At 37.5% G+C, this 17,362-nt stretch overlaps 2 protein-coding genes across 3 annotated transcripts; both read right to left on the reverse strand.

The window, feature by feature from the left end:
* Positions 1-3,552: 3,552 nt before the first annotated feature.
* LOC311095444 (CDGSH iron-sulfur domain-containing protein 1) lies at positions 3,553-8,630 on the reverse strand. Of its 2 annotated transcripts, none has more exons than XM_084133949.1 (3): positions 8,464-8,630; positions 6,642-6,844; positions 3,553-4,201 (listed from the first exon to the last, which is right to left on the reverse strand). In XM_084133949.1, exons 1-3 carry the CDS (start codon positions 8,534-8,536, stop codon positions 4,112-4,114), a joined length of 366 nt encoding a protein of 121 aa, XP_083990075.1. In that variant the 5' UTR covers positions 8,537-8,630; the 3' UTR covers positions 3,553-4,111. The 2 variants fall into 2 exon arrangements, with proteins under 2 accessions (XP_083990075.1, XP_083990076.1); XM_084133950.1 differs by having other exon boundaries at positions 6,642-6,814; positions 8,464-8,623.
* Positions 8,631-9,558: 928 nt separating this feature from the next.
* Positions 9,559-17,302, reverse strand: ube2d2 (ubiquitin-conjugating enzyme E2D 2). Its single transcript, XM_084133251.1, has 7 exons — positions 17,010-17,302; positions 15,710-15,773; positions 13,898-13,929; positions 12,900-12,977; positions 12,445-12,550; positions 11,521-11,614; positions 9,559-10,707 (listed from the first exon to the last, which is right to left on the reverse strand). Exons 1-7 carry the CDS (start codon positions 17,031-17,033, stop codon positions 10,662-10,664), a joined length of 444 nt encoding a protein of 147 aa, XP_083989377.1. The 5' UTR covers positions 17,034-17,302; the 3' UTR covers positions 9,559-10,661.
* Between the last annotated feature and the right edge of the window lie 60 nt (positions 17,303-17,362).

Consider the following 17,362-nt stretch of genomic DNA (forward strand, 5'->3'; position numbering starts at 1 on the left):
CATGCACCATTGTAATGCCACTGTCTCTTTTGGAAGTAATGTGGTATATATTAATGTATATACCATAATATTACCAACTCATACCACAACTGTACCATGGTGCAGCCACTGCATTTTTTTTGTAAGAGATGGCACTACATAGTGTTTCAATGAATACCATGGTATTACATCACAGTTTTCTAAAAACATGGTAGAACTTCGGTAATTTGATATATAGCATGGTTCTATGTGATTACCATATTCATATACCACAGTATAAGCCACTTCAAAGATTTATAATTGTATATTAAGATAAGAAAAATATATTTAATTTATATTAATATGATCATATGATTTAATATAATATAACTATATTCATATATCATAGAATATAAGCCACTTCAAAGTACTTCAAAGAATATAATCTTATTTAAAAACAATTTATATATATGTGGTATATATGGTAGGCCTATATATAAACCGTATATATACCATGTGGTATATGCAAACAAAAAATAAATAATATAATTTTAATAATATACATTTCAAAATATTTTTTTTTTCCTTTAGCTTTCTGTACAGTCCTACAGCATTCCATAACAATCAGTGTGGAAGTGGACTATACAGAGAACTATTCCAGGATGCTTGACTTGAGCCAGGTTTGTTTGCGAGGTCATTGATCAGACCTTTGGATTCTGAGTTGCATCATCCGCTGAGTTCACCGTGGAGGACGTTCCTGTAGTATTCAGCTAGTGTTTCCCTGCTGTGCGAAAGAACACAGATCATCTCCAAATGAGGCCACAGGATAGATCATGAAAATGGGTGAATAAATAAACAAATACACACTTGCCTTTCCTTGTGGCCACATAATTCCCAGATAACTTTGAGAGCTGAGCCCTCCTCCTCTCTGAGCTGGGGGGGATTGTGTGATGGTGGGAGTGTGGGGGGGGGGGGGATTAACGTCACATGGTTCTCTCTGGCAGCCAGACACATGACCCGCTCCACAGGAGGGGATAAAACCCACTTGAAAGACGACGGCATAGAGACCGAGGGAGAGGAGGAGAAAAAAAAAGAGAAAGAGATAGAGCAAACGTCCGGTTTTCTCAGACGCTGAGGAATGCCGTCAGCCCGCTTCTCCAACACAGAAATGCAGTAGACTCGTTCCCCCTTGAGACCCTATGTGTATTTCTTCTGCTCTCTCTATTTCTCACTCCTGAGAGTTACCTGTGGTTTTGGGCACCATGTTGTCAGAGCTTCCTGTTTTTCAATGACTGAGATCTCCACGGCCCCCCATCCCACCATCCACATACCACTTCAGAAAGATGTATTAGACAAGGAATAACATGCAGACTATTAATGGTCTTGGTATTGGTCTCTATTTTACCTGCAGTGATTTGAACAAATCCTATGATTTAAACTTAACCTGTCCAATGCCAATTGTACTTCGGGCATCAATGATACCTAAAATTGTTCGGCCAGGAGAGGTACGCTGCTGTTTGTATTAGCAATTAGACATAAAATTATCTTAAAGACTTACATTGTAATCGACATCTGGACCCAGCAAAATCTTATCTAACCTATCTTTAGTCTCACTGACTAACATCCTTATTGATGGTAACTAAAGGTTACTAACAGACAAGATGGGATTAGTTGAATTATTTTTGTAATACGGCCCCAGAGCCATGTCCAGTGACCAAAATTTAAGACTTAAAGGTTGTTTGACAAGTGACCACCTAGCAACTGCCTACAACACGCTATTAACCACTGTATATAAAGTTTTGCAGCAACAACAAAAAAATATATATATTTTTAGAATGTGTGATAGTTTAACTGTGTTCACACCAAATGCTGATGGCTGCAACAGCTTTGCTGCTTTTTCATCGTTTTTCTGTGTGAACGGCCCCTTACAAACTAAAGGCGTGGTCACCAAACAATCTAAATAGGTCCACTGTGCATTGCCAATAGTGTATTGATGCATGAAGCACTGTTTAGAGATCCCTACCAATCTAATCAGCTTTAATAAATATATTTCTGTCTTGACAACTCTCTGAGTGTTTGGGCTGGTAATGGATATGACAATGTTGATATGTTTGGTCTTGGCGGAATAGATCTGCTATGCTGCTCTGGGACTTGCTACTGCCAACACACACACGACACACTGCTGTAAACAAGTAAGACATGCTGCTGCTGTACAATATAGCGTACATGAATTACCCGTAGCAGATCTATACAGGTGGAGCTGGGGAAGGTGGAGGGTTTCTGAAAGCGCACTGCTGCAGAAAATACTGACCAAGTATTTGAAGGTTGAGCAGCGAGCTCATTGGCTACTGATACAGCAGGAACCAATCAGCTGTTCCCTATAGAGAACGATGTGATTGCAAGCAGATTGAGTTAACGACCTATCAGACTGCGCCATCTAGAGTTTCATGACAGAACTTTGATAAACGCAGCCAATATGCATGTTAAAAGTTAAACAAACATGAATCCAACGTGAAACCTGAAGCAGGACATTTTTTGCCTCTCATGTGCCTGATCGCTTGAATTCCTATTGAGATGACTGCAATTAAGGTGATGTCACATTTACCATCGCTCTGCCAAATCTGTCCAATGGAATTTGCGTGATTGGGAGTTTCGTGTGAGAGTGAAAAATTCCAGCGCAAATTTCACAACTGATTCAAGTTGGTCACTCGGATTTGCCATGTTGACCAACAGAAAGCTGCTTGATTTGAAAGTGACTTTTCACATTATTGACAATGATTTTTTATGGCAGCAAAATGTTAGTAAAAAAAAAAATTGGCTAATGTGACCACACCTTAAAGCTACATAAACAAACATAAAACCACCAAATAATTTATATGCATACTTTCATAACGGAAATGTATTTATTATTTGATCATCCGCTCCAGAACTTTCAAATACCACTGAAGAACATGAGATGCATCCCAATTTGTGTACTTATGCACTATTCTATGACGTTTTGTGGTATAAATAGTGCGAGTAGTGTGTTCACGCTGAAAATTCCAAATATAAAAAGTGCACTTTAAATACCCGGATGATGCACTTAATTAACCGAAGAAAAAGTGTGGAATGTTGGACAGTTGCACTCAACTGTCTTTACTTATGTAGAAGAGGGGAGGGGGTAACAGATCCTGATGTTGGATGACAAAATAGCCTTATAAAATTCATACACTACATGGTTGAGTACATAGTGCATCATTTGGGGCACAACTATGGTCTAAAGAAGCTAAACGGATTGGGGTGTCCAGCATTTAAAAATCAACTGAGTCAAGTCTTTTCTTTATTTCGTTTAATCTTAAAACCTCACACATCCTTCAGAGCCAAAGGGGTGATCACAGTATCTTCTAAATAAATCCAGGAGCAGTGAATTGATAAAGTGGCTCCATCTGCTGGATGTAAGCAGAACTGCAGCAGGGGATCTTCTATTTCCTGTGTTTTGCAGCGGTACAGGAAGTAGAGCACATTCTCTCCCACATCCTGTTTTAAAACTGTGGGTAGAGATAACCCTGCTTAGTGAATATACGCAGAATAGAGCTTGAAACAACGACACAAGGATGACCATTGCAAATCACGTTTATTCAAAATGCACGTTTTTCATTGTACAGCAAAATATACTTAAATGCAGTCTTGGAAAATGGAACCGGTTTAGTTTTACACCTAATATGGTAAAAACTACATGTTCAAGTCATAATCACTAAAATGTTGATTAAACTGTGCGTAGGAGCTTTGGCCCGCCACTCATCCACATTCATCTGCGCTGTAGTGCAAAGTTGTTTTAGAGTACATTTAAATAATATGGGTCGTGTTAGAGTTGGAGAGGAAGACCAAGACCAAGAGTAAAACCACACCGCGTTTACAGTATGCTTGCTGATGCATGTCTGCAGAGCTACAGGAAGTCCTTGTGTGAACGAGATGCATTAACACTGAGAACTGAAATCCTCATCCAGTTACTCTCAACTACAGTGGATGGAAAACACTGATGGAAACACACACACACACACACACACACACACACACACACACACACACACACACACACACACACACACACACACACACACACACACACACACACACACACACACACACACACACACACACACACAGAGAATATCTAGGGGTTTTTCTTCTTAATGATCAGGGGTCCGACATTATCACCAGTTTCCTCGTTGTGTTTGGTGTGTGCGCCGTCGCAGTAGGGAAACTGTCCAGGGAACAAACAAATACATACAAATCACAACCACGCATGATGATCTTTCCGAGAGCATGATAATGTATCTGCACGCAGTATGTGGTTTTGATGTTTATTCCAGCACTTTGCATTAATACATCCACAGGAAGCTCTTGTAGATTACTATGGCGCTTCAGGATGCGGCAAACAGTGACATGAGTGTGTGCATAAATGACAGAATTCACAATTTGGGGTGAATTATACCTTTAACCCTTGAAAGCCTGACATTTCAAAAAACAGTCAGAAATAAATTTATTAATGAAACAGTTTATTGAACCTTTATCTAAAATGTGTACAGTACATCTAAAAAAAATGTTTTATGTAGGCCTACATTTACATTTATTTAAATTAGATAATTTTGTCCAAAACGACTTACAAATGAAGAGTTATATTAATATGAGAATTATGTTTTGTATCATTTTTGATACAGCAGGATTTTATGGCTCATATAGTATAATTTATGAGGAGGAAGAAAACACCTCAGTAGCCCAAACTGAGCAAAAATATGTTAGCATGTATGTAGAGTATGTATGTATGTATGTATATGTTATACGTAAGATTGTATAATGTAAATCAGTACATTATAGTTCTTTATAACAGTTAAACAGACTACTTACATAAAATGCATATAAATATCAGTTGTCACTATGTCTCTCAATGTTTACACAACACCGTTTTTGACAAAAATGGAAAATTTATGCGTTTTGGCTGTTCATTCACACGACAATGACGTTTGGGGGCCTGAAAACCGATTTCAACGTTTTTTAAAGTTATTTTATATATTTTTTTGTGAAAACGGTGACTTCATGCACGTGCACATTACATGTTCAGTCTATAGGCACGTAGTGTCACTTTGTAAAGAAACATCGCCAACTACTGGCATGGCAGCGTAATACAGCATTTTTAGTCATTTTCGCTGATCCATGTTAACGGAATAGTTTTGACAATGTTGGCATCTTTATGCAAAAAATTGAAAGGAAAAATGTTTCTGTTTTCAGTACATCGTCATGCAAACGTGCCCTTAGCAAGGTGTAATTTAAATGCTTTTATGTTTTAAAAGTTTTATGATCAAAGTTCTATAGTTTTTATTCAGGTGGGTAAACGACAGTGTTTTCGAATAAAAATGGAAAACTTTTTATGCGTTTTGGGCGTTCATTTACACGACAACGGCGTTTTGGGGGTCTGAAAATGCAAACTTTTGAAAACAGGTTTCAAAGTGCAAGTTTTTTAAAACAATATTATTAGTTATCTTCTCCATGTAAACTACAAAAACACAAATTTGTGTTTTCGTCATGCGCATGCGTTCAGTCTATAGGTGTGTTGTGTTCTTTACATAGTGACATCGCCATCTACTGGCCTGGCAGCAGAATACAACATTTTAAAGGGATAGTTCGCCCAAAAATGAAAATTCTATCATTTACTCACCCTCAAGTTGTTTCAAACCTGTATGAATTTCTTTTTTCTGCTGAACACAAAAGAAGATATTTTGAAAAATGTCGGTAACCAAACAGTTGATGGACCCCATTGACTTCCATAGTAGGAAAAAAAAAACTATGGAAGTCAATGGGGTCCATCAACTGTTTGGTTACAGACATTTTTCAAAATATATTATTTTGTGTTCAGCAGAAAAAGAAATTCATACAGGTTTGAAACAACTTGAGGGTGAGTAAATGATGACAGAATTTTCATTTTTGGGCGAACTGTCCCTTTAAGTCATTTTTGCGGATCCGTGTGAACGGGGATCATTTTGACAATGTTGTCATCTGTAAGTGAAAAACATGAAGGAAAAAAACTTTTCTGTTTTTAGTACATTGTTGTCGTGTAAATGTAAAAAAAGAGATAAAAAAACATTCCTCAGAAGCCTGTTGTCTCAAGTGTTACTTATATTTTAACATGCTTTTTCTATAAAATGATGTATGGATAATAGGGCTGGGACAATATCGATGCATCGCGATTCGTGGATCGATTCCATTTTTTTCCGAATGCATCGCTTCTGAGCTTACTTTTTACGAAAGACGCTCAAATGCTCACGAAGAAGAGCGCTCATGCGTTCAGCTGATTCTGAGAATGTACTTGCACCTCAGAATGCTTTTATGACACGAGTTTAATGTAAACAGCCCACTGCAAACACCCTTGTAATTCGCTTCAACCTTTTCGAACTATATGAATGATTATTTTATAGAAGGTTCAAGTGGTGTGTGTAAGGCATTGGAAGGCAGCAGATTACGGCACGCAAGAGGTTTTCAGCAAAGTTTTTAAATAATTTAGAGGCCTTAGAATTTCATGTATATGATTCAATAGGCTTTAAAGGGTTAAAAATAGTCCATACAGATAATCTCCAAACAGACCAGCGGGTTCATTCAACAGGCATTTAAATCCTATTAGCATGATTCATCTCGGTGGTTTCACTCACCTTCTTGGACCTCCAGCAGCGGCAGTAGACGGCCTTGCTGCCGATGTCCTCCATGTCGAAGCTGTGCACTACTTTCGGGCTGTCTTTGTTGATTGAGGGGTTGACCCTGCTCTGGGGACTGCTCGGTGAACTGAAGTAGCGCGTCAGCAGGTATGTGCTCAGAGCCGCAGCCACTGCAATGGGAACGATGGTGGTCAGCTGATCTGCAAATGTACACACGAGGAGGCGCTTGTTTTTGAGAGGGCCGGGAGGTTGCCTGCTCTACACACTCAGCATCACTTTCATTATTAAAAGCATATCACATATTTCTATTGTCTAGGTAAGCTTTTGTTTAAACTTTTGGTATGACGAGGGAGACAAAATGTCTTACAATAAGGCTTCTTTTGTGGTGGGAACATGCAGAAATTAGATTGTGGACCCTCAAAATTTCACCATGTTTTTACAAGTCTAACCATCTTAAAACTGGATGTTATGATCTATAGGTAGCGCACTATGACATCCGTTTTATTTTTTTCAAAATTCAATTTTTACTGATTTATTTTTTCTAGATTTATTTTTTTTCTGGATTAAATATCAGTCATGAAAAATAACATCTAATTAATTGAAATTAGACAATTAATTATTGTCTTAATTATAAGACATATAATGCCCCCAAACTAATGCAATGCATGAATTAAGAAAATCGATATGAATTTCAGTTTCACCATCACACAGCAGGTAGGCTAGTTATTAATTAACAATTATACAAACAAAACAAAATTGCCCTTTGGAACAAACAGTTTTAGATAAAAATAACTTTACAATTTTATATCAGTAAACCAAAAAGCTCAGTGCCCAAACAACAAATACACATCCTAAGGACTTTAAATCAATGGTTTACAGATACATATTATATCTGTAGCACACAACAAAACACATGCTGTACATAATACAGGTATTTGCAGGGATTATATAGACATATCTTTATGTGTCATGTGACCTAAAGTCGTCATGACACCTGGATGGCCTAAACCCATGAAACTTAATCAGCACTAAAATGTAGTCACGAGTCATGCCATACAGTATGTCGACACTGATACAGACTGTGCAAATCCAGGTTGGACGTTAGTAGTGTTTAGCTGCGTCCGAAATCGCGTACTATGTGATTAGGTATAGGTACTACATTTGTCTTTCATCTTGGTCAGGTGAGAAGGATTCACGACTTCCGCGAATCGGTTCTTACGAACAATTCGTTTCGCAATTCTTTTACTTCATCACGTGATCACTGACATCTCGAGATGATATATTACATAGCTTACTCTAAAAACTGTCATAAAAAAAAGAGTTGTAAACATATTGCTGCAAGTACGTGAAAGCTAAAACGTGAAAGAATCGTACAGACCAATCTGTTTCAAATGATTCATTTAAAAGATCCTATAAATAACTCAAAATAACTATTCGTTCATCGCGAGATATGAAAACAATCGAGTTTGTCAAACTCGTTTTGCCGCATAACAAATGCTGCACAGTGACATGTCATCAAGATGCAGTTTTATTGCCTACTAAATCATTGCATTGATTTAAATATCCAAAATGCATTGTATAATGTCTGCACTTATGACATAATAATAACGCGTGCATGCAGTATAAGCGTCTTTGCATGTTAGAATCCCAATTTAATAACTTAATCTAAAATCATTTAAAATCTAAAATGAATATAATATTCGGATTCACAGCAATAAATTGAACATGCCGACAAATATGTGTTGATTGCTTAGCGTTGCTTGACTGCAATCGATCAAGGTTGCCATCGGCTTTATATTAAAACAAAAATCGCTCTTACCTTTAGAAACCTTGAAACCCGGTATTAACCCCGGTTTAATCAGAGCTGAAAGCCCCGACACTTGAGATACCATGACGGTAGACTTGTTATAACTTCAAGTTTAAGGGCACCACAAGGTCTGAGAGACGCTGAACCAGAGGGACGCCGTGACTGCGGAAACTCTGCGTGATTGCGTCACTGAACATCTCAACCAATGGCTGGAGAGCGTGATCTCGCACTTGCTGTAAACATGGGGCCCAAATCCCTCTTAGTGCTCCACTAGCAGTTTGGTAGTGTTTTAAGTCTTGATATTTAAATATTTCGTAATATAAAATGTTGCATAAACAACAAAACCTCAACTGACCGTTCACATAACAGCAAAAAGGAATTGAGGCATCTTTAAACTGTCAGTCGACAATATTTCATATTATAAAAGAATGAAGATCCAAAATATAAAAATCAGTAAATAATTCAAATGAGTTTATTTTGTAATAGCCCATAACACAATTGTTAAACATGTCATGACACCTGCTTGCAAAAAACATACCGTAGTTAGTAAAATATATAATTTTATGAAATATTAGAGTAAATTGTACAGTGCATGTAATAAATTCACCCCGTTTCACAGACAAGGCTTAAGCTAGTCCAAACTAAAATGCATGTTAAGCTGTTTTAACTGAAAGCAACTTGCACTGACATATCTTAAAATACGTCACTGCCATTTTGTCTCAAGATGCACAACAGTAATGTTTTTTTTTTCTAAGGCACGTTTATAATAATTCAATTAATTCCTAATAGAAGGCCTGCCCTGTTTGTAAAACCAAGCCTCAGTCACTTTATTTTCAAGTGCTTTGTTCCTCCACACCAAACTGGAAAAAGCTCCAATAAAAAGTTTATGAATAATTATATAAAACTTGCAACTTTAAGCAAACATTGTGCAATTGATTACATTTATTTTCTGTCAAAGTGACCAGTGATTGGGCAAGCAGATGAGAAGTGAATTTCATTTTTCAGAGATTTTACTTTACTATTAAAACCCAAACAAAGGACAAAGTTTAGACCTGTACCACCTGTTTAATAAATACGTCAGAAAAAAACCCATGCAGACACAAATCATTTCAGACTTTAGTAATCATTTTATTACACAGTTTTAATCAACACACAAAGCTCAACGAGCCTGTCAGGAAATTAAATATACAGAAGTTTGTCTGTGAGGAGTTTGTGTCCTCCCACCCAGGGACCCAATCGAGTCTGGCTGAACCATGTTAGCATCTAATTCAACAAGAGCAGGAAAAGAAAAGAAAAAAAGCAAACTAAGAGTTACAAGGGTGGGTTGGGGGAAAGAGAAAAAACTAAAGAAAAACAATAAGACGCATGTTATAGAGACTGCTTTAAATAACTGGTCCAAAACCCTTCGTGATGGTGAATGTTTGTGAAGTTGGTCGTGGCTAAGGAAAGGGGCAGAGAGTCTTTGCAATGGCAAATGGAAACAAAATATATATATTCATAGTATTCCAGTCCATTAGAATACTCCAGAGGAGAAGACAGGAGGTCCATTTTCCTTTAACTGCTATGATTTTAAAAGAATTCCTTTGATAGATTTTATACAAAAAGACAGACAGCATACCCCTCCCTTCTCTGCAGTAAAGAAATCAAAAAAAGAAAGAAAAAAAGAAGAAAAAAAAAAACCTTCCTGATCCAATGTACAGTTGGAAGCCCAGGAAATGGAAATGAAAAAGTAAACTGTAAAAAACATATCCCTCTATGTCCAGACTATCACAAATTGCAGGGAGAAATCAAAAAATGATAATAATATAGCCCTCCCTTCCCAGTGCTTAAAAACAACAAGGAATGCTTTTAGAGCCATAAACATCTTCTACAGCAAAATTGATACGGACTGATCCTAAGCAGCGGGTACGTCGCTATAGCAACGGAGAAGGTAAAGCAGGAGCTGTGGAGTGGAGGTTTGAATTTGGGGAGGAAAAGGGGCTACAGCTGAAGTTTCAGTATGTACACCATGGCTGCCAGAGGGCTAAGAGTGGGGGAGGTGCTCTGGTGAGGGGAGGCGTGGCTTAAAGAAAGCACTCCAATGGAAACCAACAAGATCTGTTTTTTTCTTAAGCTTTTTTTCTTTTTTTAATCTTTTGAACGTTCAAAATCTCCCCTAATCTTAAGATGGAGAGGTGTCATTTTCTCCCATCATGATTCTAACTCCAAAACTACATTGCATACTTTTGTGTCCATTCCCGAGCTATTCTGTTGTACCTGTGAGGGGAGACAAATAAAAAAATATCAGCATCACATTCCAGCAAAATATTATTTGCATGACACATAACAGGTAATACAGACTTTGAAAATAACCTGTTGTTGAAAGATGGGGCAGTCAACAACTACAATGGACTTAATCATCAGTGCAGGAATGTGTGTGTGTTTGTGTAGTACAATCAACTTCTCTAAAGAAAGATGAAAACGTGATTTGATCCCTTTGACATGTTGAAAAATATTGGGCATCACCAATGACTGGCATGCAATTATATAGAAACTCTTCAGTAATCCCCTGAACTCTCATAAGGTCCTGCCGCAGCCTCAATTGCTTTTTCCACCTACATTTGCCAGTAACAGTAGTTCAAAACAAAAAAAGATCTAATAGGCGCCTGCTGGCATTCAACAACCTTTTCTGTTGAATTTGATAAACAAATTGTCCTGTTCAAAATATTACACCCAGTGCAGTATTGTTTGGAGAAAAGAAAACGCTGTTGCTTTTATGAGATATTGAAGACAGCTTTTTTTTTTTTTTAATTATAGCAAGCTTCAAACATTTCCACTTTTGCTGTGGCTTTACAGTCAACTACAAGGCTCATCAAAAAAAAAAAAAAAGAAGAGCAAATTTTTCACAAAACAAGACTTCAGAGTTTCAGTGTAACCTTCATAGGGAAGAAAAGTGACAACGTAAATAGGAAACTGCGTAGGCAATAGCATGGCTAATAATGCAAATGATTGCAAGACAGCACCTATGGGGAAGAGCGTTAGGGCAAACACAGTGTGAGGTATTGATCTAGTTCACAGGAGGACACTCACTTTTCCCTGTCAGTCTTGTAAATGCGGGCGATCTCAGGTACTAAGGGGTCGTCCGGATTGGGATCACACAGCAGGGAGCAGATGGACAGGAGAACTGAAGTGCAAGAGAGAAGAAAAAAAAAGTTTAAGTAAAAATAACACAAGGCACTTTAAAAAGAGTTGTCCTTGTTTAAACAGCTGTCATCTAATATCAGGACACTCATTCCTTAGGGAATAAATTAAGCACCAAAAATTTGTTACGAACAGCTCAGATGTACATGAAAATTTATATCTAACTATAATAGTTAGAAAATGTACTCCCCCCCCCCCCCCCCCCCCAAAAAAAAAAAAAACACTAAACATACTATGCGAGAAGCATCAAATTTGCCTTAAGCTGCATGCATTTACAATTAGACACTAAAGGAAGAAACACTGAAAATATTCTCCAACATTGCTTTCTCTAGTTTTTATTTCTCTCATGTTAAAGATACAGATTTTAAACTAAAGAATCAGAATATTCATACCAGCTTCAAAGGCTGTTTCATGGCTGATACAGATAACAATCATTTGATAAATTTCAGTTTAAAAAGGTCAGAAAATTCTGTACATAACACACAAAATTCTTTAATTGTACTTGTAACAAATTTCAATACCCAATGGGATTTGGACTGCTACATTATTTAAAGCAGTTCTCACAGCACTGTGAGCATTGAGAGAGCTTGAGCATCCAAAAAACATAATTTAGCTTTGAATATTTTGTCTATATTAATTTAGGATATGTCAGAATTCTCCAGAACACCACATGGGTCCATATGGAAGCAACCCAATAAAATCCATACAGGCTTGACCATGGGAACATAGAGGTTGAAGCCAAGAAAAGAACATTTCTGGAATTGTCAAAAAGACAGTTTGAAAACTAACAGCTGAAACCTAGCGGTGTTATACCTTTGGAGATGGTGAGTGCCGGTGACCACTGTGACCTCAGAATATCCAGACAGATGCTGCCATTGCTGTTGATATTTGGGTGATAGATTCTTGTGGTAAACGCAACCTGAGCAAGGAAGGAGACAAACATAAGCACACAAAACACACCCGTTTCAGGCTAAACAGTAATTACTACCGCCAACACAAGAACAGTTCTTAATGTAGATTAAAATCCAAACACAAGCACTGGATTCCTTGAAACAAATTCTTTAAATTCATTAACACGATTCTCTGCATTCAGTAACTCCACATGATTTACAGTGATAAGCTGAATTATTTGAATGCATGTTGGGAGGAAAAACATTTCCTCATATCATGGCAAAAAAGAGCAGGTTGGTAAAATGAGATGATTCAAAGAGACAAACAATTAAGCAGCACCTGAGAATCTGTGCCAAACTGGTGTAGATGTTACTGACCTTTGGCGGTTTGAAGGGATAATCTGTGGGAAAGTGTATGGTCAAGAAGAACACTCCACCCTGGTAAGGACTGTCATTCTGTGGGGTAAACATTTTTAATTAGAATTAAATGTGTTTGTTTGTTTATAGTTTAACGCCATACCAGTAACCCCAGCTATATTCATGGAGAGAAAAAAGTGAAATATATTTCTAAACAAAAGTTTAAAATGTTAAAATATATAGACCAACAAAATTTTAAAAGAATTATTCGCATAAAAAACGCATAAAAAAACATAATACGCATAAACGCATAAAAAAATGCGTTAAACATTTTAACGCATAAAAAAAAAAAAATAACGCAATTGACGCAGCACTTTTTTTGTGCGCCTCATTTTCGGTTTTTGGCCGAAAGAGAAAAAAAGGCAGAAAATATGCCGCCGCCCCACCCCTCCGTGTTCGGCGATCAGGTTTCAGTCTCGCGCAACTTGTTTAGCTCTTTTTCGCTCTGTGTGTGCGTCGCGCTCTCCATTCGTGTGTGTGTGTGGGCGCGCTACGCTCTCTGCTCATTGTTCTGCTCGTGAAGAACGATTAGCCTATGTTGACATATGTACCTTTTTGAAATTCAACTGGCACTTTAAAAAAAAATTTTTTTACATTGTTGGTGCATAAATAGAAATGAGTTATTTTGGCCAATTGTAAACTAATTGTTACTACTAACTAAACCACTGTTTAATTTAATTAGGTGATTCTACGTTTAAATATTGATGATTACAAGCTTGGGAGGAAATGCGATTAATCACCGCAAATTGTGCTATTAATTAGTTAATATTTTTTAATCGATTCCCAGCCCTAATATATTTATATCTTTTTATACGTTTATCTTTGATAAAAATTCTAAAACTAAACCTGGTCTAACTTCATTAAACTTCAAATTTTTTAGACAACATTATCATGCTTCAAGTTCAAATGATTTCTGTAATGTTGTGTGCTACTATAGGGGATAGAAGAAAAATACTTACTGGTCCCATTATTGTGGCCTGCCAATGAAACACTGAAACAAGACAAACAGAAACATCAGAGAAAGCCTGTATAACATCATGTTTATCTAACATTCTTAAAATATTTCAAAAACTCAAGAGATACAATTTTGACTGGCAAGCTCAGGATCAGTTTTGTCAGAAATAAAAAAAAAAGAGCCCACTGAGGAATACAGTATAAAATATGATGAGGCAAATTTGGGTACAATTATGTTGTCATATTTCAGTCAAGTCTCTGAGGCACTAAGTGGGTCAGATGGTTGTATGATTCATGGTTTAATGAATTGTCGACTCTTTTGAGGGAAGCTATACGTGCTATTTGTCAGTTCAAACAATCCGTTGTCTTGTGGTTGAGCCTCACACTAGATATTGATGAGCAAATCTATCAAGGCACACAGAAAACATGATCAGACAGGAAAAAGAACTGACATTATGTGATTGAAGCCATTCAGTTCCTATAAGTCACCATATTGTCCCTGTAGGACTTCATATTTTGTCTTTTTTTCATAAATCATTACGATTGGTCAGCCTTTATGTCTGTCTGTTGTTCTTGCAAACATTTAACTAATTAAAAGTATTAAAAGAGCATGAGACTAAACCTCATTGGCTCCTCAAACTGTCACTAAAACCTCATAACTCCACTCCCCTCTGTTGTGAATGAAGAACGGCGCACAGTTTGAACCGTCTCTGCTGGTTTGCAATGCGAAAGTAAACTGACTGGTTATTTAATAAGTACATTGTTTTCTTTACTCAAACACTATATAAAGGCTAATGTTTTATGCATTTGAGGAGTAGAGAAGAGTGTCTTAGTCTAGCATTTGTCATCGAGTCATAGCCAGTGTGTCTTAAATAGCCTGCGCTCAATAACATGAGATTTTGGCCAAATGACAGAAAAAAGTGAGCGCCCACATAGCTACAATAAACTTTATAATCTGTATGATGCTGAAAACGTAACTAACTGCCTCAGATGCAGCCAATAAAAACGCATATGTCCGGAATTTTCCTAAATCCGCTGGTCTAAAACCTTTTAACTACTTTTGATCTTGATTTCTGTAAAATGTTAAAAATATAACGACCCATGCAAGTGTCTGAACATGTATAACTCCACAATATCAACTTTGAAAACATGGAGTTTAGGCTAATTATTTAAGAAAATAGTTTTTTCCATTTCCTGAAAAATAGCATTTCTGGATACAGGGTTTTCACCCGACAGCAAAGATATAGAGCTGATTCTGAACATTTAACACTCCGAAATAAACAATAAAAAGCATATCTATGCCTTTAAGACTCCTCTGTTTAAAATGTCAGCAGACAGTAGGTGACTAGTTGTTACACCATTATGTATCAGTAGTATTTCTCAAACTTAATTTAACATGCATACTTACAATACAGGCTTTTACAATGTCTAACAATCTAAAAAAAAAAAAACATGCTCAAGTTTTGATGCACCTTAGACTAAAAATATGGCTTAATAACTTATCCATTTGAATGAATTGGCTCATGATAAGTGCTCTCTATATGAAGGATGTTGATGAGGAAGAACCGAAAGAGAGGTTATTCTGGCAAACAACTCATTACATCAATAATTACGAAAACAAAATGTTTAGTTTTTAGAATAACATGCACCATGAATCGTCCAAAACAAAACCAGGATATGGATTAAAAGTGAACGTTGAATTTGCAACAAAGCAGAAATTACCAGTGATCATATTCAGAATACCTGTAAATTGAATTGGGAAGAATAAACATACATTAGTTTGTCAAATACATCGGTGGGTAAAGCGAGTTACTTACTGTCATCCCCTACTGGGCCCGCTGAACACTGAGCAGGTGGGTCACGGCCCAAATCATGCAGCTCCTGAAACACACCAGAAACAAAAAAGGAGGTTAAAAAGTGCTCACCTACCATGACTTGAAACCCAGCAGGTAAAGCTGTGAATCACCTGTCCAGATCACCTTCCTGAAACACCTGCAGTACACGCTGCTAACAATGGAGCACCAAAATGAAACTGAGAAACTGACACCGAAACTAAATACTCCAAATATCTGTGCATTTGACAAAATGACAGTAAAATACACCAAACCAACGCACCGGTTGGGTGACTAAGAAGAGAATAAAGAGGTCAATAATCAAATCAGACACATAACAGTCTGTGTAATGGGAGTTATTGCTGCTGTAATGACATGAGAGGTGACCACAGCTTATGTAACATATTTGTTTTCAGGTTAGTATGTTCTACTGAAACCCGAGAGAACTAAAAACCTTCAAAATTGTCAGAAAAACTCAACAAGGGGTCATAAGTGTGAATATGAATGCTTTGGACCACGTTCATAACGTCAATTTGCTTGCGCCACGAGCTAACCTCAAATATCCAGATATATAATGTGAGAGTTTGGCTTTAAAATCGAACAGTTGGACTCAAGCACCAAATATTAAGATGTTGTTAAGGACAAAAAGATATTCAACTATATAAACCACCAATATAATCCGAAAATTACTTAAAACACATAAATGCAAAAGCAAACTGATGGGCCAGATGCCTCTCCCTGAGCGGTTAGCCAGTTAACAACACAAAACAGCACGATATAAACAAATGCAACATAATAATACTGTACATTAATATATTGATGATAAAAACAGTCACTTGAAGATGTTGCGGAAGATATAAACGATCTTTGTTTAAGGTTTTCAAACGGGCCTTTAGCATTTTTGGCTACGAAGGGTTAGCATGCTAACACGTTATCATGAGATAACATTAATCCTTCGAGTGAGCCATTGCAAACCGACTTCCATTTCAAATGACTGTTTATTTCTGTTTGAGATAAAAAGCGATGGGAGACAAACAAAAGTGAAACGGTAGAATCATTTTATATCAGTCTCACACAGTTTCGACGGAGGGTCGCCAGCTAACATGCTAACCGTTAGCCCGGGCCGAACCGTCGAACCGGGGTGCTTTACTACACTTGTCATCCCACCAGCGGCACACTTAACACTTTTAACTTCTCAGTAACATCCCTTAATTCGCCTTTCCAGGGTAAAATAGGAAGGATGATGCGGAATAGGGCAATGGCGCCCGTGACTTCCTTCTCTTACCTTGTGGATTCTTTTCAGAGCCATTGTTGTGCTGTTACTGCTGTCAAAAACACAAAAACCAGACTTATACTCGATTAAAACGGCGCTTCTTTAATTTCGACGCGGCCAACCCCTCGGGTGTCGTAATAAAGGACGCCTTGGGGTGATAATTCAGTCGGTGTTCTGTGTGTGTGACGGAGCCGGTTGGTGTAATTTGAAGGCGAAACTGAAAGGTGGTGCTGGTAGCGGTTCGGTCCTTCCTCCTGCAGCAGCGGCAGCGAGTAGCTACCGCATCACGCAGACTGCGCTGCTCTAATCAGATCCTTCCGCCAATGGACGCAGTCGCCGGGGACAGATTGCGCGCCGACGCCAGT

This window comes from Abramis brama (assembly GCF_963993115.1).
Source record: "Abramis brama genome assembly, chromosome: 13".
In the NCBI taxonomy this organism is placed as follows: Eukaryota; Metazoa; Chordata; class Actinopteri; order Cypriniformes; family Leuciscidae; genus Abramis; species Abramis brama.